Source organism: Cydia fagiglandana, chromosome 6 (assembly GCF_963556715.1).
Source record: "Cydia fagiglandana chromosome 6, ilCydFagi1.1, whole genome shotgun sequence".
In the NCBI taxonomy this organism is placed as follows: Eukaryota; Metazoa; Arthropoda; class Insecta; order Lepidoptera; family Tortricidae; genus Cydia; species Cydia fagiglandana.
Genome location: NC_085937.1, coordinates 14,626,142 through 14,650,817, shown reverse-complemented (window position 1 = coordinate 14,650,817; position 24,676 = coordinate 14,626,142). Strand labels below are relative to the sequence as shown.

At 39.0% G+C, this 24,676-nt stretch overlaps 1 protein-coding gene and 1 long non-coding RNA gene across 2 annotated transcripts in view; one reads left to right on the top strand and one right to left on the bottom strand.

The window, feature by feature from the left end:
- LOC134665343 (uncharacterized) overlaps positions 1 to 4,818 on the top strand; it is a 125,732-nt gene extending 120,914 nt beyond the window's left edge. The window contains exons 2-3 of the long non-coding RNA XR_010098359.1: positions 3,605 to 3,738; positions 4,116 to 4,818. This is a non-coding gene — a long non-coding RNA (uncharacterized LOC134665343). The remainder of the gene's footprint in view (positions 1 to 3,604; positions 3,739 to 4,115) is intronic.
- Positions 4,819 to 6,768: 1,950 nt separating this feature from the next.
- Positions 6,769 to 24,495, bottom strand: LOC134665283 (activated Cdc42 kinase Ack). Its single transcript, XM_063522183.1, has 10 exons — positions 24,098 to 24,495; positions 23,190 to 23,443; positions 22,230 to 22,644; positions 21,099 to 21,300; positions 18,972 to 19,167; positions 16,855 to 16,980; positions 15,876 to 15,949; positions 11,334 to 11,540; positions 9,664 to 9,783; positions 6,769 to 9,183 (listed from the first exon to the last, which is right to left on the bottom strand). Exons 1-10 carry the CDS (start codon positions 24,185 to 24,187, stop codon positions 8,015 to 8,017), a joined length of 2,853 nt encoding a protein of 950 aa, XP_063378253.1. The 5' UTR covers positions 24,188 to 24,495; the 3' UTR covers positions 6,769 to 8,014.
- Between the last annotated feature and the right edge of the window lie 181 nt (positions 24,496 to 24,676).

The window sequence follows — 24,676 nt, the reverse complement described above, 5'->3', positions numbered from 1 at the left end:
AAGATTGGGTTGTTAGCGTATTTTATCATTTCTATATAGATGTCATCAGCACCTGCGGCCTTTCCGTTTTTTATTGATCCTAGTGCTCTATCGAATTCTCTTCTAATTATTTCTGGCCCCATGTCATCTTTAGGCACTTCCTCTTCAATCTCTATATCATTTTCTTCCAGTCCATCTCCTTTGTATAGATCTTCTACATATCTTATCCACCTTGCCAGAATATCCTTGCTGTCCGTTATTATATGCCCATTCTCGTTTGTTATTGCTGTTGACTTGGTTTTATGGTTCCTATGTAGTTCTCTTATGATTCCGTATGCTTTGTCATTTTCTCCTTTTTTTATGAGTTCTTCAATCATTTCACAGTCTTTTTCCATATCTACTATTTTTGATTTTCTACACAACAACGTTATTTTATTTGTGATTCTCTTATAGTTTTGCAGGTTTTCTTCATCAGTTCTGTTTCTTATAGTCCTTCTTTCTATCATCAAGCTTATAATGTCTGCCGTGAGCCATTTTTTCCTAGGGATCAATTTCTCTTTCTTCGCAGTGGCTTTGGCACTTTCCTTCATTATATTCTTTATATCGTCCCATCTTTCATCTATTTCATTAATCGAATTGTCACTTATATATTTATCCTTATACTCTAATAATTTTCCTCCTATTGAGTTACTATATTGCACATTAGTTTCAATATCACATTTTAGTTTTCTGAGATCTATTTTCTTGCTTCGATTTACTCTCTTGTATCTTTTTGGTTTGACTTTAAGATTGCACATAACCATGTTGTGATCCGTACTTACATCAGCTCCTGGGTAGCTCTTACATTTTGTTACACACTTCCTGTGTTCTCTTTTTATCAATATATAATCTAGTTGGTATCTAGCTTTGTCACCAGGCATTTTCCATGTGTAACGTCTTCTATAAGGTTGATCGTATAACGTATTTGTTATTGTTAGGTCGTGTTCTTTGCAAAATTGTACCAGTTTTTCTCCTCTTCTGTTGCGATTCCCCAGCCCGAACCTACCAACTGTCTCTCCGTCTCTACCTTCTCCCACCACTGCGTTAAAATCTCCTAGTATTAGCAATTGTTCTTTTTCCTTATTTGTATCCATTAGTGTTTCTATTTGCTCGTATACACTATCTACTTCTTCTTCCGGGTGTGAACTAGTTGGCATATATGTCTGAATAATGAGCATATTTTGCGGTTCCGCTTTTATTTTCACAGCTGTGAGTCTATCACAAAGATGCATCGTGTTTTCGATTTGCAGGCCCCATTTCTTATTGAGAATAATAGCCGTACCGTTCTTTCCTCTTTCTTCTCCTGAAAAAATTATTCTGTGATTATCTTTCCAAAAATCTCCGCTTCCTTCCCAGCGTGTTTCGCTTATACCTAGTATGTCTATGTCTAATCTTCTCATTTCACTCAAAAGCTCTTCTAGTTTTCCGTCAGGCAGCATAGTTCGCACGTTCCAGGTTCCTATCTTCATATCCTGACAAGGGTTTCGCGGGATGACGACCGAGGCAGCCTTGCTTCTGCCCCTGCCGGACTCGGACCGCCACGGTATATTACGTCGTGGAAGCCCGTTGTCAAGGACTGTATTTTCATTAATTGTACTATTCATCTTTGCTGCGGGGTAAAGGGAGTGTAGTGCGGTGGTTTCCCCTTGCCTTCCACACCGCAGTTCAACAACCCTGGGTATGCCTGTTGATTTCCATTTCAAGCCCTACTGGAACCTGCTTCCTCGGCCTCTTCATGGTACTGGTGTTGCTGCTGCCCACCACCAGGGGAACGCTTATTTGATGGCGGCGTTTTTTCGCCATGACACGAAGTCGTCAATGAGCCTTTTGTGGTTTTTTATAGACAAGCCTGTCCCACCAGACTTCCCACCACGCCCTGTTGACTTCGCCGCTGCTTGGTCGGGGACTGCTTATTGGGTATTCGCAGCTAACCATCATATCTGATGGTCGATCCATTATCCGCCGCCTATGGACCCCGCTAGTAGCCTACAGCTCAGCCCTAGCTAAGTAGGTATTATTGAGCAATAAATCGTCCCCAAAATGAACCAAGGTAGAGCAGCGAGTGGTTCGAAAAGTAAAAGGGTCCACTTTTATAACGACTCGATACGCTTGCAGGTTGCGATATTTCAAGGCACGAATATGATCCATTAGTTATAAAAGTTCTGTCTGATATTTCATCGTTATTAAAATGTATTAACCCACTTTTTTCAGACAAATTATGTAGTGCATGACCTAAATGGTTTACTATTCTAAGTTACTAGATTCTGATGATTATTGGGATAATGATTGAAAAAAATCCTATGTCCTTCCTCGGACCTCAAGCTATCTCCATACCAAATTTCACCTACCTAAATGACTTCAGTAGTTTAAGCGCGAAGAGATAATAGACAGATAGTAAAGTTACTTTCGCATTTCTAATATTCAAAGGGAATGATTAAAGAGGATAGAAAGTGAAACAAACGTTACGAAGCCAATAAGTTTTTATTAAACGACTTATGTTTACTTTAGCACTGTACAGTTTATAGACATTCCGTAAAAAACATACCTAATGCTACACCCACACTCGCGCTATTTTAGCCCCAACATACTTCGCTACTCGATCAAATCGATACTAAAATTATTAGATGAACAAATGAGTGTGGGGATAGCACTTTCAACAAATAAGGGTAATGGACTATAGTCTGTATCTTTAGGTAGGTATTTAAAAAAGAGTAACCAAAATCTACCCTCAAGCTTTTTAAGCCAGTTGAGGGTAGATGAAAACATTACATGATCAAATAATGTAGGTTAAAGTCAGGTCGTTGGTTAATCAATAAATGTTATAACTACCCGAAAATGTACAAATTATTTGTTTACTTTTATTTAAGTACCTAAAGATACAGCGTATAGGTAGCACGATCGCATTAATCTCATTTTTACATACTTTACGTAAGATATAACATCGGCTAAAGTCGCAAACCTCGTAACTACATTACAGGACATCAGGGATTTGCTACTTTATACAATAATACCTAAGGTTGCAAATCACGTAACTGCTCCGGAAGAGTTACGAGGTTTACGGCTATAGCCAACAAAAACGCGATCATACTACTTAGTCGGGAAATAACTAATTTGATACATTTGTACAATAAATAGGCACAAATTTTAAATAATCAGTCATCTCTTAAAAAGTCCTTGCACATCATTAAAAATGTAAAGCAATGCCTTACCAGTTCTTCTACAAAAATATCTCAAGTTATAATAGAGCTACATGTAATATCGAAAATTAACATTTCTTGTGATGTGTTGTATTGCACCATAGACTTATATTGAGTGACATATTCCTCCCTTTCCAATGTGAACACGTAAACATAATAATAATTGAACACGATTCATACTCCCAATCAGTCATATTTAGGCTGCCTTTCCACTGAGGTCGAGATGAGAGATGTGCGGGAATCAACCAATAACAATGGTGTAAATTTAAAAATGGAAAAATTACTGTCTTGGCTGAGACTTGAACTCACGGCCTCAGCCTCTGGATCTGGATGGGGGTTTGGTCTCACCCAAGACTGTATAATTTTTTCAGTTTTAAATTTATTCTAAGCTTAACAGCATCGTTCGTAGACGTTTCTGGTTATTAAAAATTAAAACATTGGTGTCATCCGGCGGAGCGGAAACGAGAACCAAGGCTATTGGTGGCTTTCCGCACGTCTCGTCCTCGCATCAGTGGATAGGCAAGTCGCCAGCCTGTCGGTATTCTACAGGTTGCACTTCGGGGAGTGTGCCCAAGAGCTACACGAGCTCATTCCACCGTCCCCATTCTACCATTGGACTTTTAGACGCACGGCCGGTTTCCATCCTTACTTGATAGATATTCCGCCAATTCGCACTAAGCGCTTTGCTTCTACTTTCCTTATGCGCACTGCCAAGGAATGGAATTCCTTGCCGGCGTCTATATTTCCGTGCTCTTATAACCCGGCAACCTTCAAATCAAGAGTGAACAGGCACCTTCTGGGCGAGCTCGCTCCATCGTAGGCCACGTCTACGCCTCGGCTAGTCTGTGGCCATGAGTAAACCCATGCATAATAAAAAATAATAATAATAATAATAGGCAGCCTTAGGATTTATCAGCCAGAAAACACCCAATAAACGGATACACGAAGTAAGATTAATTGCTGCAACAGCTTGTGATCTTATATCCCTCCTACTCTTCTTCTTCTTTTTTATTCTTATACCTTTTAACATGAAGAGTTGTAGACATCTAATAAATGAAATAGGTGGTAAGATGTCATTAACAAGTAATAAATATTTCACTCCATAAGTAAAACATCAATATTTTGTTTAGGAGTCGAGTTCGCTACTCCCTAATAAGTAGTGTCATTGCCACTTTAACATGACCTCCGCATAGATACCGCACAGCGGAGTTGCTTTTATAACTACCATTGAAATACACTTTACGTACACCACATAGAGTAGATTCATATGGAGTATGGAATATATTTCTAGATAAATAACAACAATATTCAAACACATTGTAAAAATAGTCTATATGTCGGCGGCCGATCGTAAGATCAGGCAGATCGTAATGTTCCTGTGTAATGTTTTGACGATAGTCACATTAAACCAATATATAGGTAGGACAGGTTCGTTAGGTTGCTTCAGATGCCCGAAGGGCAAACTGCCCAGAAATAGGAGCCCCGCCTAGCGGGGCTCCGTCGACTCAGGGAACGAGTCAAAGATTTTCACGTTTCACGATATGCCTAGGAATTTCACGATATGCCTGATCTTACGATCGGCCGCCGACGTATATACCTACATGTTATATCCTTGTACAGTCCACGCCAAACATAACACTACATATTTTCATACTAGAGTTGAACCAAGTCTGCAACGATTTTGATAGCACACGCAGTGCAAGTGTTATTTTAAACGTCCAACTTCTATGAAATTATGACGTATAAATGACACTTGCACTGCGCGTGCTATCAAAATCGTTGCAGACTTCTCTTGGTCTAACTCTTAGACTTGTTGTGTGTTGTCTTAGTGTGTTGTGTAACTCTTAGACTCTTGGACTTATAGTAAACATATCTCCGATGTCAATGTCGGCTGTACTCTTTGATACACAGAGAAATATTGATTCAATTACAATTTAAGGCCTGTTCACACCGGCTGCGTGTGCGTGACGTGCACGTACGCGTGCGGCGTTGTAATATAGAGATCCTTATGAGAGATGGCACACCGCTTGCGTGACGTGTGCGTGTGCGGCTTCAACATTTTAGCACACGCGGACGTCACGCACACGCAAGCCGGTGTGGCTCGGCCTTTAAAATTTGGCTGTACTGGACCCATAAGATGCAGTCTAATGAGTATAAGATGCAGTCTGGGGAAGCCCCCAAGCAGGGGCGCATTTTGAAATTTGGCGCCCCGGGCCAATACGTTTTTGCCGCCCCAGAAGTCAAGGAAGAAAAACAAAATGCAATCCGCCAAGGGTTGCAATGGGTTGGCGCTCCGGGCCATTGGCCTGGATGGCCCGAGGGTAAATACGCCCCTGCCCCCAAAGGCTCGGCAGTCAAGATGATAATCGTACATCGACAAACGCCAAACGAAATGAAAGTGAGCTCGACTATTGACATAGGTACATAATTTAAGTTTCGATTGACTTTTTATGTCAACTATTGTCGATTTGTCGTCTTGCTCTTAGTTAGGTCCCCTGAGCAACAAAATAAAAAAAGATCACATTTTAAGTGTGAAACAACACAATAAGTCACATGATTTGACTTATATATGACTTTTTTTATGCAACTAAAAGTTAATATACAGTATATATGTATATTATTTGTAGCTTCTGCCTCCGACTTTGCCCGAATAGAAGTTCTCTAACTTTTTCTTTATTTTATTTACTCCTTTGCTTCTTTCGGTCATCACTTTAATATTTCGAGCTTTAAACAACCTATTTGTGTCCAATATATCTTTGGGTAAAATTTTGTATTTACAAAGAATCCTGAGTTTAATATTCAGATAACTACTCTTACATTAATACAATTAGCTACCTACTTGTGATGTAACATAAATGATTTAAAAAAAATGGGAAAACGCACCATAGAAGTATTACAACTAATATCAAAGCATCGTATCTCAAATGAAGGTTAATACTAGTACTATAATATAAAGACACATGTATAAATTAGCTGCATTTATTAAGTACAACCAATTATGCAGCCTCTAGGTGTCAAATATTAAAAGATTGTGTCGTTCTTAGTGAAAAGGGGCCTTATGTTACTGTAGCTGGCTATTGATCAGGTAGGTGAAAATGTGACACTGCAATGCAAACGCTAATCGCAATATATTTTTCACTGAGAATGACGCAATCTTAAAAATCATAGTCAACACAACAAATCATACAAACAATTTCAATAAATAACACAAAGTTGTATGGGAAACACGTCTTAACTTTATACAGCAACTAATCTAACAGGTACATGGTAGTGAGGCACCGTGTGATGTTCGAGTAAAACTTAAATACAATGGAGAAGATATACATTTAAAACCGAACAATATCATAAAACACAGCTGCATACATTAGTCAGATAGATGCGAAGATATAAAATCAAAATCCATCCATTCACATCAATAAAATAAATAGGCAATATTAGGCAATGCTCTGCGTAGGTGGCTCCTTTAGCACATATCGTCGGGTGACATGCAAAACTCACCAAGTACTATCAAACAATTAAAGTAACAATGCACTTTATTACACTTGTAACACGGTTCATTGTCCAATAATTTCAATGATGTTAGTTAGTGACTTTAGCTTGTCATCCGAAGATATAGTAAGCATACTCCATTGACATTATCAGAGTAATGACACATCATGCGTCACTAGGTCAATCACATGGCCACATTGTTCAAATATTTATTATGCATTGTTTTGAGAGCACAAGTCTTCAAATTATGTAATTATTCATATGTGGTCATTGAATAGTAATGTACTCGCGTAGAATGAATACGCAATTTACTCATTTCGATCGTGTTTTTTCTAGAAGACAATAACATATAAACAGTCGGTAACTATAAGGGGCCCACTGATTAACAGTCCGCCGGATAGTATCTGCATGTCAGTTGTTCGGAACTGTCAACTTTTTGTTCTAACTGACAGGCCGATTCCGTCGGGCGGACTGTTAATCAGTGGGCCCCTGGATAATTAAGTCAACATTACATAGTATTAAAAAAATAACTGGCAAACTTATTGATGCAAATCGCATTGGGATATCCGCAATATAATGGAAGATCATTTCAATTCCAAGTGAATAGATGAGCAACATTTTTTTGAAGTGAAAACTTCTTTAGCGGCGATGTGCACTTTTTGTGATGGGGAAAAAATATTAGTCGCGACAGGTCACGTGACCGTAAGATCCGTAGACGTAAGACGGACACGTGACCTGATCGAAAAACTGTCACAATGTCATTGAGTTTTCAGTTCTGCCGGCACTCCTAGAGTCCAACCCCTTGTTTTTTTATATATCACAACAGTGGCCAACAAGCATGGGGCCCACCTAATGTTAAGCGGCCAGCGCAGTCTATGGGCCCTTTTTATCTTTACGGAATAATCTTTACCACGATATATGAAACATTTCTCCTTCAATGTGTGGACCAACTTTGACCAAATGTGATGTATACGTGGTGTTTTTTGGTGGCGACTGTACATTTAAATAATGGCAGAAGTTAATTTTCGTAATATTGTTTTAGTTTATGATATCGTAACTACGAGTATAATGGTCGTATTCGCATGCTAAAGAAAGATGGAATACATTAACCGAGAACCAAAGTTACTTTGACAAAATAACTATGTACGTGCCAATTTTAGGCAAGTTATTTTTACTCGAACTTAATGGCACGCTCGAGAAGTAAATCATTCAACCTTTATATACAGTGAATCTTCGGCAAAAAGTTAATCGTAATAATTAACATTCCAATTTACTTGCTTTTTATGAGACTATCTAAAGATGCCAACAGTCTATTTAGGCTGGTAAGGGCATGGCGGGGCCGGGCGGTGCGGTCGCGGCGGAGCAGTTTCATACACCACGTCATACAATCGCGCATTGCTATAATCACCCCTCGCTCCATACACGCTCTCCGTATCACCGATCTCTGAGTAGATGTTACTGGAAGCTTCATTCGGCACGGCATAGTTGTAATTACCGCGCGACGTCGAAGCGCTACTGAAACTGCTACCCGAATACAATGAATAATCGTATTTCGACTCGAAATATTTCTTGTTACTATCAGATTCGCTGAAGTTTTGCAGTTTCTCATTTTCTTTCTCGTTTTCAGGTACAAAGATGTTCTTATCGTAGTTACTTGATCGTTTTGAATAGAATTCTTCTGTTTCTAAAATAAACTGTTGTTGTGCGGGATTGGCGTCGAAGTTCCCGTAGATCGGCATGCCGAACGCGTCGCGGCTCGCGGCAGGCGCGGCTGACGTGGACGGACCATCATTCACATTGTGATTTGCGTAAATGTTTTCGCTATTAGTATTTTTGGATCTGAGATTGAGGGATTCAGAGATTTTATCGTCCAGAGATATGTCTCTTAGAGCCTCGGCAACAGTCTTGGTTGATGAAGCATTCTCTTCTAACGTGTTTGAATATGTATTATTTGGTGGTAATCCGTAGGGAGCTACGTTTGAACTATACGATTGTAGCCCATTAGGCATAGCAGTATTGTTAGGAAGCATACCATAGTTGGCACTAGAGTTTGGAACCGTTCCATAGTTAGAATTATTGGGGACAGCTCCATATCGGTTATAACTAGAATTATTTGGAAGCGTCGCGCTGCCGGTATTAGGAACTAAACTAGAGCTACTTTGATAGGCGGGTGCGTTGTTATAAATATTTTCTACGGTAGAACTAGTGGATGGTGTATAACTATTCGAGTATTTATGAGATTCCTGAGTGTGTAGACTACTGCATTCACCTTGTAAACTATAGTTCGGTCGTGTTTGCGTCGGTGGTGTGACGGTCCAGCACTGGGATGTGTCGAAAGGGTCCGGTTCACTTAGTGATTGAGACATAAACAGGTTATCTAGAGATTTGGCTCCGTAGAGATTCGCGCTCTGGGATCGGGGGGATTGCGAGTAGCTCGGTAAACTGTCTGTGCTTGGCTCACCCCAGTCTGCTAATCGATCTGGAAGAAAACGATGATTTTTATTAATAATTTAATATCTAAAGACACTTACACAGACAACTTAAAGGTTCATAATGGGGGTATGTTTGTTTCTTATAGGTACACCCATTCCGAAACATTTTTACTAGTCCTTAGGTTGCCTAATTATCCAACTTGGAAATACACATGCATCATGGGAACCTTTGCTCCGGAAACGAGAGGGAGGTTATTGACTAAATTGTATTTTTTTATTGTTTTCTATCCCTAATGTCTTCATAATAACTAATGTTTTTTTTACTTAACACATTCACTGCTAGCGCGAGCAGTGCAATGTGCTTCGACCATAGCCGATAATACGTATTTTCCGCTATGTAGCAAAAAGCGCCTACGAACAGAGAACCCGCCTAGCGACCGCTAGCAGTGAAAGCGTTAACACTGCTATTTTTTGCTAATCTTTCTTCTTCTTTTATGCTAATCGTGAATCATCAGTTTCAAACTTACTGGCTTCAGGCACGTCAATAGGCTCGTCCAATAAAGAGACATTGTTCGAGGCCTTGTCGGCGGGCACGCTCTTCCGAGTCGCTGGCGGCATGTCCAAGTCGATCAGGAGGTCTGTTCTTACTGCAAATAATAAACAAGTACATTTGGAAGGATTTGAAAAAAAAAACCGGCTAGAAATGTCCAAGTTTAAAGTATTCAAATCGTCAGGTGACAAGCAAAACTCACTAATTACCACAAGTTCATAGCCATAGTGAACCATATTAGTACTAAAAGAAGGTTGATTTTTGTTTAATTTTTTTTTTAGTAATTAGTGACTTGTGCTTGTCACCTGACGAAATGAAGCTTATAATTAAAAAAATGGACCAAAATATGTCATATACGTAGATTTTAAATCTTTTATTTGGGGATACTTCACAATACAAGCCCAATTTCTTAGAATGCGTCTGCGCGCCACATTTTGGCTTTCTAGCAAGCCAACGATTGTCATAATAAGCTGTAGTTGAACTGATTGCTTCCGTCGTTGCTCACGCGTGTTACATTATATAATATTATTCGTCTAAAATAAACGTACCTTGAGACGAATCTCCGAATACTTGATTAGATTTGTTGATTTGTAGTTGAAAAGTTTGATCCTGGCGTTCCCTAAAATGCATCGATCATCTATAGAACATAGTCACCATATTTTGTGACAAGTTCTTTAAATGCGCCCCTCCCTTTAACTTCTTCAGCGCTATGATCACGCGCTAGATCATTGATCAGTTTGTTGTAGTGGAACTGTTTGCTGCCGGCGTTCGCTGCCTGCGTGCTCGGTGGTTGTGTGAATTCGATTGTTCGTCGCTTGTTTCGTAGTACCACAGCTTAGTCGTTATATGCGACCATCTTACCTTGTGACAAGCTCTTCTAATGCGCCCCTCGCTCCAACTTCTTCAGCGCTAGCGTGCAATCATTGATCAGCTTGTTGTAGTGGCACTGTTTGCTGCCGGCGTTCGCTGCCCGCGTGCTCGGTGGTTGTGTGGATTCGATCGTTCGTCGCTTGTTTCGTAGTACCACAGTTTAATCGTTATATATGCGACCATCTTACCTTGTGACAAGCTCTTCGAATGCGCCCCTCGCTCCAACTTCTTCAGCGCTAGCGTGCGATCGTTGATCAGCTTGTTGTAGTGGAACTGTTTGCTGCCGGCTTTAGCTGCGCGTGTGCTTGGTGGTTGTGTAGATTCGATTGATCGTCGCTTGTTTCGTAGTACCACAGTTTAATCGTTATATATGCGACCATCTTACCTTGTGACAAGCTCTTCGAATGCGCCCCTCGCTCCAACTTCTTCAGCGCTAGCGTGCGATCGTTGATCAGCTTGTTGTAGTGGAACTGTTTGCTGCCGGCTTTAGCTGCGCGTGTGCTTGGTGGTTGTGTAGATTCGATTGATCGTCGCTTGTTTCGTAGTACCACAGTTTAATATTTACATGCGGTCGCATCTTACCTTGTGACAAGCTCTTCGAATGTGCCCCTCGCTCCAACTTCTTCAGCGCTAGCGTGCGATCGTTGATCAGCTTGTTGTAGTGGAACTGTTTGCTGCCGGCGTTCGCTGCTCGTATGCTCGGTGGTTGGGTTAATACGATCGTTCGTCGCTTGTTTCGTAGTACCACAGTTTAATTTTTATATGCGACCATCTTACCTTGTGACAAGCTTTTCGAATACGCCCCCCGCTCCAACTTCTTCAGCGCTAGCGTGCGATCATTGATTAGCTTGTTGTAGTGGAACTGTTTGCTACCGGCTTTAGCTGCGCGTGTGCTCGGTGGTTGTGTAGATTCGATTGTTAGTCGCTTGTTTCGTAGTACCACCGCAGAGTCGTCTGATGCGACTGGCGATGTTGCGCTTTGAGCTGCAAGAGAAATTGATATTTCTTACAAGTTGCTATTTCACTTCAAATGTTTATGTATGTTCGGGTCTTAATTAGACCCATTTCCCATTATTCGGTTGAGCTCAGTTTGAGCCCCAAACTAGGCATACACCTGCAATATTATGGCACCGTCGAACTGATCTGATGATGAACACAGGAGGTAGCCATAGAAACACTGAGATAAAACAACACGACCTAATTGTGTTTGGATTTTTTTTTAATTCTAATATCGATGAGTATTAGTTGCCGGTTGAAAGAAAAGTACAGTCAGCGATAAAAGCATGTATCAAATTCTTATATAAATACCTACATTTTACATAATGTCTAGTCCGACAATTCCGTGTATGGAAAACAGTGTTTTGCGGTTACAAACCACCATAATTGAGTTGACCGCAATTTATGTATAGGTATATTAAATTGAATAATTTTCCTTTTAAGCAAATATGTAAAAGGACATTAACAAAGTCTACTTTATGAGTTTATGCGTACCTATACATTTTGAATTTCAGACCTCTCCCATATTTGAGAATTGGGATTTTTTTATATAAAAATACCCATACTGGGTCACCCTAGGCAGAATTACAATTCACTCATGAATGTTAATGAACGCCCTCGGTTCGTAAAGATAAACCTCTGCTCCGAGAATAACCAGCGCAATAAACTCTGAAAAAGGTAAAGTACTCTTTGGATGATTCTTAAATTTACATACTAACTCTATTAGGCGACAGATTTGTGCATGGAAAAGGCGTTAACGTAATAGTCACACTAGTCACAGCGTGATAAAATCCCCACTTAGTCATAGATTAGCGATTTGCAGCGCTAACTGCGTCATATAAGCGGCAATAGCTAATAGGTATAATATAACAATAACAACGCTACCTATTGCACATTTGTAAAGCCATGTGATGGAATTCATAATACCAAAGATTCTTTGGTTGTATTGTATTGGACGCAGAACGAATAAAGTCAAAGACAAATTTAGTGCTAATGCAAATATTGCGAAAAGTTGATGTTTGACAATTCAATTAGATAGGTACCACACTACTACACTACACACTACACTAGCTTTTCGGTGAAGGAAAACATCGTGAGGAAACCTGCATACATCTGCGAAGAAATTCAAAGGTGTATGTGAAGTCCCCAATCCGCAGTGGGCTAGCGTGGGGACTATAGCCCAAGCCCTCTCGCGCATGAGAGGAGGCCTGTGCTCAGCAGTGGGACGTATATAGGCTGAAATGATGATGATGATGATGATGAGGTACCACAAACATGGCATATGGGACGTAGTTTAACGAAAAGGATCGAACCTCAAAAAATTATCACTTGAATTACTTTGATTATCACAGAAAGTTCAAATTACATTAACAGATTCCCGGTATCGTCTTGGGTCGTCCCATTCGTTTTTCGTCGTTCTTAAATTAGTCCTATTCTGCTTTCGTCACTCATTCTACATTCGTCACAATCGTCGGTGGCTTTCAATGTAAAATGGGTGACGAAAGCAGAATAGGCAGGCAGATACCTGCTACGCTTTAAAATAGTTAGTAATTATAAAAAATTCAAAAATACGTTTTTTAGTCTTTTCTACTTTTTTTTTTGTTAGAAAGTGCATTGTTTTTGTTCTTGAAATAGATTCCTTTTTTTACTATAAACGTAGGATATGGAAGTATTAATTCTACCCAGACCAAATCGCGGGCACAGGCATCCGTATTTTTTACACATACATCTATCCATCATCTTGCAGCAAACAGTTGATGTCATCTAATTAATTTCCTACTAACAATCTAACAAGAAACGACGTGTACATTAAACTATGCACAGAGAACAATGTACTTGATTGACTTCACATGAGATAGTAGGAACACGAAATTCCCTCATTAAAGTTCTACGCTAATAATTAGAAAACCTTCAATACGACTATAAAAAATATTCCAACGTCTTATACGTTACATGGTTCACTACATTCGTAATTAATAATTATTATACCTTCACATTTCGCATAAAAAAAATTAGAATATATAACTCAGGACTCTCGGCAGAAGTTTTTGTCCATCAATTTTAAAGTTAAAACATTTTAGTATTTTCAAATATAGAAGTGTGAAAGCGAGTTAACTTAATTATTCAAAGAAGTTTCCAAGAAACAAACTGCCGGAAATGATAAGTTTTTTCGTCAGACTACGGAACCATAAAAACCCTCCAAGCAGAATGAACGACAAAAACTCGACTGTTACAAAAGTTATTATAATTGATCTGCTACCGTAACTAATTAAAATTTACTTTCATTAACGAAAGTGAAATGTATGCGTTGGCCAAACACTGCGAACATTGTTACGATTACTTACAGTCAAACAGTTGGAACTCTAAGGCCCTTTTGCACCATACCACTAACCCGGGGTTAAGCGGTTAAACCGTCAACCTTGTGTCAAATTGTACTGGTAACCATGGTAACTCCAGAATTAACTGGTTAACCCGTGTTAGTTGAATGGTGCGCCTAAGCACCGCACAACCATGTCAAAGTGGTTTTATAAATAAAATCTAAAAGTAATCTTAGGTATACATCTACCGTTAGATGAAGCTGTTTGAAAGAAGTAGCTAATTATAATTAGTTAAACAGACTGGTTTCCAAGTTTATCAAAGCTTTCTATTAAACTAATTTTAGTCCCATAAGGGCCTGGCAAAGGCCGGGATAACGCTAGGTAGAAGAAGAAGGGCCACTTGCACCATTCACTAACCTGGGGTTATCTGGCTAAACCTGGAGTTACCATGGTTACCAGTACAATTTGACACTGGGTTAGCAGTTTCATCGGTCAACCCTGGGTTAGAGATTCCTGGACTGTCCGCTTAGAAAAAATAAGGATTCTCATATATCAGAATCCAGAAACTTTCAGTATGGCCCACGTACAGAAATGGTACACCTATAGTACCTATACTCGTGTTTTTCAATTTAAAATGGTTCGACGATGGCCTAGGAATTAAATTGGTTCTGTACTCACGTATGTAGAATAATGTCCTATTATTACGTATGAGAAACGTTGGGCCAAGTATTACGTATGTGAGACAATGTCCTCCAACATTACCATATGCGCTGCATAAAAATGCGCGCGTCATATTAATAAGTGTGGCACAACTTAAGCATACCGGCTTATTTGATAAAGATCGTATCTAAAACGTGACAACATAAAAGCGATCTTGTCTTGTATACATTTAGACCTCAAAACGGAATGATAAGGAAGACATATGGCGGACAGTGAGTCTGTGAATCCAAGATATCACTCGCGTGAAAGCTTGCTTGATATGGCAAGCATCTTAGAACCAGATCTTGTATGTATTAGAACACTAATGAGTAAAAAACCTATTTCCTGCGACTGTCAATCTGGTAGGATATTATGAGTCGAAGTTATGTGAGCGACAACACTACATTTTCTATTCAATGAATATTACCTATTCATAGTTGTTGAGCGGCTGACAATCGCAATACAATACCCATAATGAGTATTGTATTGATATTCTATCAGGGAAACCCTAACGGATATTAAATAAATAATAAATAAATAAATATTATAGGACATTCTTACACAGATTGACTAAGTCCCACAGTAAGCTTAAGAAGGCTTGTGTTGTGGGTACTCAGACAACGATACCTATATATAATATATAAATACTTAAATACATAGAAAACAACCATGACTCAGGAACAAATATCTATGTCATCACACAAATAAAAGCCCTTACTAGGATTCGAACCCAGGACCATCGGCTTCACTGGCAGAGGATCACTACCCACTATGCCAGACCGGTCGTCAAGGTAGGTCAGGTCGGTCGGATATTGAATGCAAACTTGTTACAGAAGTATATTATCTTTTTTTAACAATTAAATATATAATTGACACCAAGTATAATTTAAAGAGAACTTAAAAGGGAATAAACGGACCGAAATTAAGCCGATTCACTTTGCAACACTTGAACTGCAGCATTATGCTAGTCTTGTACAAAACGCAATTTTTTCATCTACTAGTGGGATCTTTTTCTGCGTTATAAGTTGATAACTGTCAGTTTTTGGAGTCACTTTGTGAATGCCTGCCCAAAGAAAAACTATGCCAATAAACTGGAAAAAGTTGACGTTTGTACAGTCGCCATCAGACATATCGGAGCGGCCAAGGTGCTCAAAAATATCTGAACACGCCTCTATTGTCAAGGCGTTAGAGCGCGTGTTCAGATTTTGTGAACACCTTGGCCGCTCCGATATATTTAATGGCGACTGTACGCAACGCAGGGTAAACAACTGTATGGAATGCCAAATATTTTTTGTAAATTACTCACCTTTATTTGACGTCGATGTTTTCTTGAAGGTAGCCCCGCGTACTATTTTGCTTTTAATTGGTTTCAAGATCGTACTGTAAAACAAATATGTGAATTAATTTTCCTTACTGGATCAAACACAACAACCTCATGGAAATAAATAAGGAGGCTCTTTTAACCTTGTTAATATTCTTGTAATTTACCTTATCTCGATTTTTTTACTGGCTTTTATGGACACAATACTTTTATGAACAAATTTATTTAGGTACCTATATTAAATTTAATATTCAAATACGTTAATCTGAGACGCGAAAGATAAGACGAAGAGCAATGCCAGCCTCTTTTGGAACCGATTGTAATTTTTCTTTACCATTTGACAGCAGTCAACGATGTTTACTGTTAAAAAAAATAGGTCTATATACCGGGTGTGGCCTGCAACACGAGCAAATAATTAAAACATAGATTGTACTCCTTAAACGGTGACACTTTTGATCAACAACTTTTAAAAATTATGAAGTACATTGCGTCTTAGAATAAACTTTAAAGTGTATTAAAAATCAAACCAACAAGGTATGGAATTCCTTGCCGGCGTCTATATTTCCGTGTTCTTATAACCCGGCAACCTTCAAATCAAGAGTGAACAGGCACCTTCTGGGCGAGCTCGCTCCATCGTAGGCCACGTCTACGCCTCGGCTAGTCTGTGGCCATTCATAATTAAAAAAAAAAAACCACAAGTTATTTTTAAAAGTTGCTGAACAAATGTTGGTCTGTATGAGGAGTACAGCCTAGCCTACAGTTTAATTTTTTGCTCATATTACAGGCCACACCCGGTATAGGACATTAATCCCATGACTCAGGAACAAATGTATGTGCTCATCACACAAATAAATGCCGTTACTAGGACTTGAACCCGGGACCATCGGCTTCATAGGCAAGGTCACTACCCACTAGGCCAGCCAGGTCTACAATATGGTACTTATATAACACCTTATGGTCTTACCTAGGGAACAATCCCACATCCATAGTCCTCTGATTCTGTCCCTTCCACCAGTGTAGTTCCGGTCGCCTATCTATTAGCACGATCGTGTCCCCGGCCTCCACCGTCATCTGGTCTTTTTTGTGATAACTGCAACCACAATTCAAGTAAAGTACAAAATAGACCTTATGTAGTTCTAATAAGGTTTGTTTGTGTGATCCATAGTAGTTACACCTATAATAAATTGGATGAATGACGTACTATGTCGGAATAGCATGCAATAAAATCATTGGTTATCTGCCTCTCTATCGTACGAAATGAGGAGAGCGATAGAGAGGCAGATAAAGAACAGGGGCGGCGCTTCCATAAAAGCCGATTCCCACCGGCTTGCCTGTTTTTGGACGTTTGGGCAGAGTTGTAAAGGAAATATGTAAGCCAAATTAGCCCCGGCTGGCCTATGGATATGTTTGACGCGCCGCCACTGATAAAGAAAGTTCGATTTTCGTTTTCGCGGTAGGCCCTATAATTACAAATACGTTACAAACCGGAATAAATGCCATATACGAAGGAAAACAGACCAGCGACTGGCCGAGCGGTTGAGGCATCCGTCGCGCAATCGTAGGGCGCTGGCTCGATTCCACCCTTGGACACTGGGGGCCTTAGTATTTTTTACCTTCGTAAATGACATTTATTTCGGTTCATAATTTAAATAGTATGTCTACTTGAAATATCACAAATTATTATACAGGGTGTTACTGACCATCAGGCTTTAAATCCAGGGCTCGATTCTACTCGCTAAACTGAGCTACTTTTATTATGGCACCAACCCCGAAATCCCGAAAAAAAATTTTACGTCTTCATACATTTTGTCTGATCAGATGTCGACGTTTTCTATGGAAAAGCCAAAAAAAATTCCCCGATTTTAGGGTTGGTGCCATAGTAAAAGTAGCTCAGTTTAGCGAGTAAAATCAAGCCCTGGAATTAAAGCCCATGGTCGGACACATACTGTATAAGTAATATTTGTTCTTAGAGTACAAATACGTTACTCGTTTAAAGTTTTAACCTACTTAGGAAGTGTATGAATGGTCAGTTAACTGGCTCAATGGCGCACCTATTTACTGGACTGATGCGCTAAATCGGAAGCGCGCGCTAAAGGCAGAGCAATGTCATCAGGTCACCTTCCATTTAGACGTGGATTTATTACATCTTGCTCAAATTAGGCCAAGGCAGGCGTCTCACTCCGCGATTTCGTCGCTTTGCTACAGGTAGCTAAAAGTACACCCGTTCCACACCAATTTCGGTGGCTAGACATAAGCCGCGCGTGGCGCTGTCGCCACCTAGCGGTCATATCTGTCCTGATCGTAACAGACGCGTTTTGTTAGGGCGAGTCTTCTGTACAGTTTGTCTAGTACTATTATTTATTCTGTGGCCAAGGTAGTATCGTAGCCAAAAGAAAACAAGATATCGTAAATTGGGTTCGTTTTCATTTTGTTGAGGCGGGATTAGCGTGCACAAATACAATAGGAATTATTATAACATAAATTAATATTTCGATTGGAAACATATACCAAGGTCTTGCAACGCATTATCGAAAACTGTACTTCTATGTGCAGTGGACGCGTGGCAGTACATTTATCATCTCAGTTGGTCAACATTTTAGATCCTTACAAGAATGATGTATAAGGCTTATACGGTAAAAATGTAATTGCAAGTTTCCCAGAGATGACCGACTTCTACCAACAACTCAAGAAGTAACTAATTTAATCGGATATCAACAATTTAATTTCTGGTGTTATTGACGATTCGCAACTGTGCACAACTACAAGCGCGAGTTTTGCGTTTCCGTGTCATAATAAAATTAAATTGTGAATTATTCTTAATTTTTCAATATATAGAAAGTAAAAGGTGTCCGAATTATGAGCATACGGGCACGGGTTGGCCTTTTGCGAATTATACGTGGTACAAATTTCTTTCCAAATCGATCCTCTATCAAACAAACACTCGTGTAATCATAACTATACATTTGAATATTGCCGAGCAACAAAAATTGTCGCTAAGACAGGTAATGTCGTTAGTTCGGAACTAAAACGAATTTAATTATTAAAAGTTCGTTGCAACTATTTGAACATCTTTATCCTTACCTTAGCGCAGCTATGGCGGTCTCAAGCCTATTCCCCTGGATGTACCGCAGGATGCCTTCGAAGGTAGGCCTCTTCTTGGGCTCCAGGTCCCAACATTGCATCATGAGCATGTAGACGTCTGGTGGGCAAGCTGCTGGTGCCGCCAGGCGTTGCCCGTCTCTCATTATCCGTCGCAGTATTTCCGATCCGTTTAAATCTAAAAAAAATGCAAGTGATACTAAATCGTATTGAAAGATTATAAAGGCGATTTTGCTTTGCATTATATAATAGTAATAATGTAGCCTTTTCTTAAGACAAGTTAACTCCTCAACTCAACTCAGCGCCGCCAGGCGTTGCCCGTCTCTTATAATCCGTCGCAGTATTTCCGATCCGTTTAAATCTAAAAAAAATGCAAGTGATACTAGCTCTTATTCAAAGATTTTTAAAGACGATTTTGCTTTACATATAATAGTAATAATACAGCCGTTTCTTTCGACAAATTTACTTTTCAACTCACGTTTAGACACGGGGCGAGACATTTTGTAAATATACGTAACAGATATACTCTTTGAAGGTGTTGCTTCGGAAGGTATACTAATACTGCACTGTACCTAGAATCCAGGTCGAATTCAACCATGTTCTAAATTACAGCTGAATGGCATTTTAATTAGCCTGTCTTAGTGACTGACCTACAACCAGGCTCTAATCTCTGAGTTTCACACTGGACATTTGTCATACTTTTTCGATAAGACTTATCGAGACTTCATATTAATTACTATTAGAAGTATTCGAACAAATTAAATTATTTTTCAGAAAATATTTTAATTTGTTTGGTAAATTTCGACCTATGCCGCTGTGGCCCGGTAGCCGAGTGGCTTAGGCACCTGCCGCGATAGCAGAGGACGCTGGTTCGATTCCAGCCTGGGGCACTGGAGGCCTTGGTCACTTTTTCTTAGTATATGACATTTATTTCAGTTCATATTAATTCTCTTGAACTCAAATATTCGGCGAAGTCTGTGTCAAATTCCAAATCATCAAGTTTATAAAGGGGGTAAGCATAAAATCAAAATTCCGAGTGTGATGCAGTTGTCTTAAATGTGCCCTAAAAATGGTGTTTATGCCCTTGGGCCTGTAGTGAAGTCGACTTTTATATTTTACCACCATTATAAGGCCTATCATACATAGGTATTCACGTATCTTTGTTGCAAGGAGTGCCTCCCTTGCGCCTTTATTTATTTAAGCTTTCATCATCGATGAACACATGGGCTTGTTATTCTACATTTTATCGTAAGGTTTTTCCCTATTACGCATGGCGTATCAATTTACTATTTCAATAGGCCTTCCTTCACTCACGATAACAAAATATATCGACCATTTTGGCTTGTATAAAAAACGTTATCTTAGAAATAGTTGCCTACTCCAGGTAATTAAATTGTTACTCCCCACCATGGTTTTTCCCACAACTAATTAAAACAGCATATTTGCGTCCCCCTAACCTTTCCATGCCCAACCCATGACGACAAATTCGTTAGTTAAAGTAATTAAGACTAAGGAATGTCTTTCCAGGAAGTTTCTAAACTTCAGTTTAAGAAATAAATAGTAAATCGACAGTGGAAGCGTCTGAGCCCATAAGCTATTAAAATAACCTACTTTTGATTACTAAGCAGAGATATGGAGCTGATCGTAAAAATGCTAGTTCTCGTGGTGAAATATTTACCAAATACAAGCGATTTACATTAGACAGTGTACAAAAATATAACAATTTCAAATTAGTGTCACATATATCTATCGTAATACGTTTACTATTTGCCAGTAGAGTACACATATGCAACTTCCAATAATATCCGCTTTATAAAATATCATCATCATCAGAACATTTTAATAGATTCATTAACGTAGCTTCACTCAGTGTATATTTGTATGCATATATCCACTCCTGTAAATCTTGTAACTTAAATTTGAACCTTTGCTCGGTTGTCTGAACTCTCTGAACTAGTCGAATTCGGCTTCCATAATATCAACATAACGATTCTTGAGCATCTTTTGATTTGACTTATATTGGAGCATACGACGATAAATGAAGGTACAAGTGCTAAGGAACATTTAAGTTCAAGAGTGACATGAAAAATACTTTACAGATAAACTTACCAATCCATGGCTCCTCTCCAAAGGAATACATTTCCCATAAGGCCACAGCAAACATCCATACATCGGAGGCGTGCGAGAACTGTTTATGCCGTAAAGATTCGGGTGCACACCACGGGAATGGGACCTTCCGCCGTTCGCTCATCACGTAGAACTCGTCGGCGTCGGATAGTGCTCGCATTAGACCGAAGTCGCCGATTTTTACCTAAAATTGAGGAACATTTAAAAAAGTTCGAACCACACATTGGAGAAGACATGTCCATAGGTACATTACATACCCCCTTATCATAAACGCGCTACAAACCCCAATTTCGTTTAATAATCGCTTGTCTTTATCTGTCATTTTGACTTAGGTATGTATTTGTAAGAAACGGATAAAGGAAACATAATTCAACTAAATCAGGCCCGTAACGTAAACTTTTATGAATTAGCGGGAATGTATGTATATGCTGAGACTCAGCTCAGGTAAACAATTAAACAGTTTTATGAATTAGCGGGAATGTATGTATATGCCGAGACTCAGCTCAGGTAAACAATTAAACAGTTTTATGAATTAGCGGGAATGTATGTATATGCCGAGACTCAGCTCAGGTAAACAATTAAACAGTTTTATGAATTAGCGGGAATGTATGTATATGCTAAGACTCAGCTCAGGTAAACAATTACACAATAAGTAGATTCCAAGTGTCTTGGAACATATGTAGGTTTGTATTGATATGTAAATGAACACGATCAACAATGAATGTATTAATCCGAGCGAAGTGTGAGCGGTCAGATAAAATTAATTTACATAATCCCATTTAGGGTGGCGACCCTCCATTGTCCATTTGGGTGACAATTTGAAGGTCATTGTTCTGTGATTTGTATTTGCCAAGGCGAATCAATACCTACATGTTTCTAACGAACATCCTTTGGCTTATACGACTTATTTATTTGCATGTCTTAGGGTGGTATTCTGTCTAAAATATTTGTCTAATGTGTATTTGCGTCTCAAATTTGTGTTGTAAGTTACAATAAAAAATAACTATAATTAATGTGCTTCTAGTTAGAAATATTCTAAATTACCCTTTCAAAGCTACCCCAAAGCACCTCAGTTAGTAAAAAAATCTTATCTAGTACAGTTTGCACACTTACCAGATCTAATCTGCTTAGCAGGATATTTCTACATGCCAAGTCTCTATGTAGAAATCGACTTTTTTCTAAATACGCCATGCCTCCTGCCACTTGCTCTGACCATTTTGATATAAACTTCAGTGAGACTCTCCCGTTTTGGGCTCTTATGTAGTCCAGTAAAGCACCCATGGGGGCCAACTCGCACACCATCATCAATGGATGGAACACCACACCATGCAGTTTAATTAGATTGTTATGATTCATCTGATGCATAGCTTCAACTTCGCGTCTGAAGTCATCATACACGCCAGTTTGGGAAAATACATCATTTCTTAAAACTTTGACGGCCACTGCCACAGTTTTTCCGGAGTCCGGCATTCGCCATTCTCCTTTTCTAACTACACCAAATGAACCACTTCCTAATTCATTCTGGAGCCTGAAAGACAAAATTGTTAAGTATTTTGATAATTTGCTCCACAACACCTACTGATTAATACTTTAATGTAACACCATTGAAATAATAAATCATCATCATCATCTCAGCCATAAGACGTCCACTGCTGAACATAGGCCTCCCCCTTTTTTGGGGGGTAAATAAGAAATGCCTATTAATAATAAATGCAAAAGTAATTCTGTCTATCTGGCTGTCATCTCTTCATACTTAAACCGCTGACGCAATTTACAAATTAAAATAAAATTTGGTATGGAGATGGTCTGACGCAATTTACTAATTTAGATAAAATTTGGTATGGAGATAGTCTAACGCTATTTACTAATTTAGATCAAATTTGGTATGGAGATAGTTTGAGATCCGGGGAAGGACATTCAATAGTTTTTATCCATCATCATTATCTTTGTGCCCACAAATTGTGGGCAGCAAATTTTTATTTTAAATAATGATAGAGCAAAAATATGTTTGTAAGATGTTTTAAACAAGGTTTGAGGGTTAAGAATGGTAACTAGGTAATAAAATTAACTTACGTAATATCTTGTTCTAATATAATACATGTTGATCTTCCAACAGCTGCTGTGGGTATTACAGGTGCTAAACCAGCTTTTTCCTTAGCTACTGAATTTGAAGTGGTCCCAAATATTTTGGTCCAAAACTTCTGAATCCATAATTTCTGCTTCCTTTTTCTTACTTCTTCTAACAGCCTGCGCACTGCGGGCTTAGCTATGCCAATTTGTTCCAAATCATCCTCATGTACATAATCAAAGTGAGCCAACCTTGTTATCTAGAACAAAACATTAGAAGAAATTTGATTGAGACACACTTCGGGCAAACTCAGCTCCATTCGGCTCAGCCTTAGCATTGCTCCGAGCATTTATTGTTGGCACCACTTGACATCCTTTTGCGTGCATAACCACAGATAGGATAATGACTAAAATTTTGACAGCCCTAATTGCCGAATGGGATAATGCCATACATTAGAAAGGGATAGCATGATTTGTCCCTGAATCGCTGTCAATCTTCAGTTTAGTAGGAAGTGTCCTTTCTGTACAGTAGTACTATTCAGTGCTTTTGTCATAACAATTGAGGTAAACATTGTCTCTCAACCTTGACTGCTATGCATTAATGGTATTGCAAAAGGTCACTGCATGTTTTGCAATAAACTCAGCCTATAACACCATTAAACCATGACTTCACTTTTAGGTAACTGGTATTTTGTTTTATAATGCCTTATAGAAACTTAAACAACTTTACACACTTAAAATATATGGCAAAATGCCAAAATGTTGTATTATTTATTAGCATTTGCAAAAAATAAGTGCTGAGATATTAATCCATTAACTGGTATAAAAAATTATATAATATAAATAATATTCTCGTTACTTGACTTAAGTGGAATAAATTCGTAAAAGAAAAATGACAAAAATGTAATGTTTACCTGAAGTTGATCCCTTATTGGTAAATAAAACTGTTCCAATTGTACACTCCGCAAAGTCTCTCGCAGCCAGTCCGTAGTATCCGGGTCCATGGTGCAAGCTCAGCGTTTGTGACGCTGGTTTAACCCCTCATGTGTATTCAGTAAGGAACATTTGAACGAATCAAGCAGGAAGTTCGAATCGAGAAGGAAGCATTTAGCGTCGAACAGGTTTAACAAGGGAAGACCACATAAATGAACTCGGGATTGATCACTTATAAAGCACCACATATGTATCTAAAATCCAAAATAAATAAACTTAAACGCACATTCCGAAAATAATTCACTGCACACACATATTTTTCCAAGTAAAGGAATCTTGCAACACGAAACGGAGACTGAGTTGTTGAGGTGAGGAGGCGGAGCGGAGGCGGAGGAGCACCAAACGTCAAAATCAAATCGATCAGTTGCGGGCGTTTGAGGTATGTAGAAATACGCTTCTTGTAACTGTTCGCTTTGATAAATTAATTCAAAGTAATCAAGCAGTTATGCAACTAATTTTCAGAATGAGAGTCATATTTTAGCATACAGCTGCGTCTCTGT

Coding starts and splice junctions, on each gene's coding strand:
- LOC134665283 (XM_063522183.1), bottom strand. CDS start 24,187: ATGGACCCGGATACTACGGACTGGCTGCGAGAGACTTTGCGGAGTGTA. Junction 22,645..23,189: donor ATATTAGAACAAGATATTAC/GTAAGTTAATTT, acceptor TTTGTCTTTCAG/GCTCCAGAATGAATTAGGAA. Junction 11,541..15,875: donor AACATCGACGTCAAATAAAG/GTGAGTAATTTA, acceptor TTTCTCTTGCAG/CTCAAAGCGCAACATCGCCA.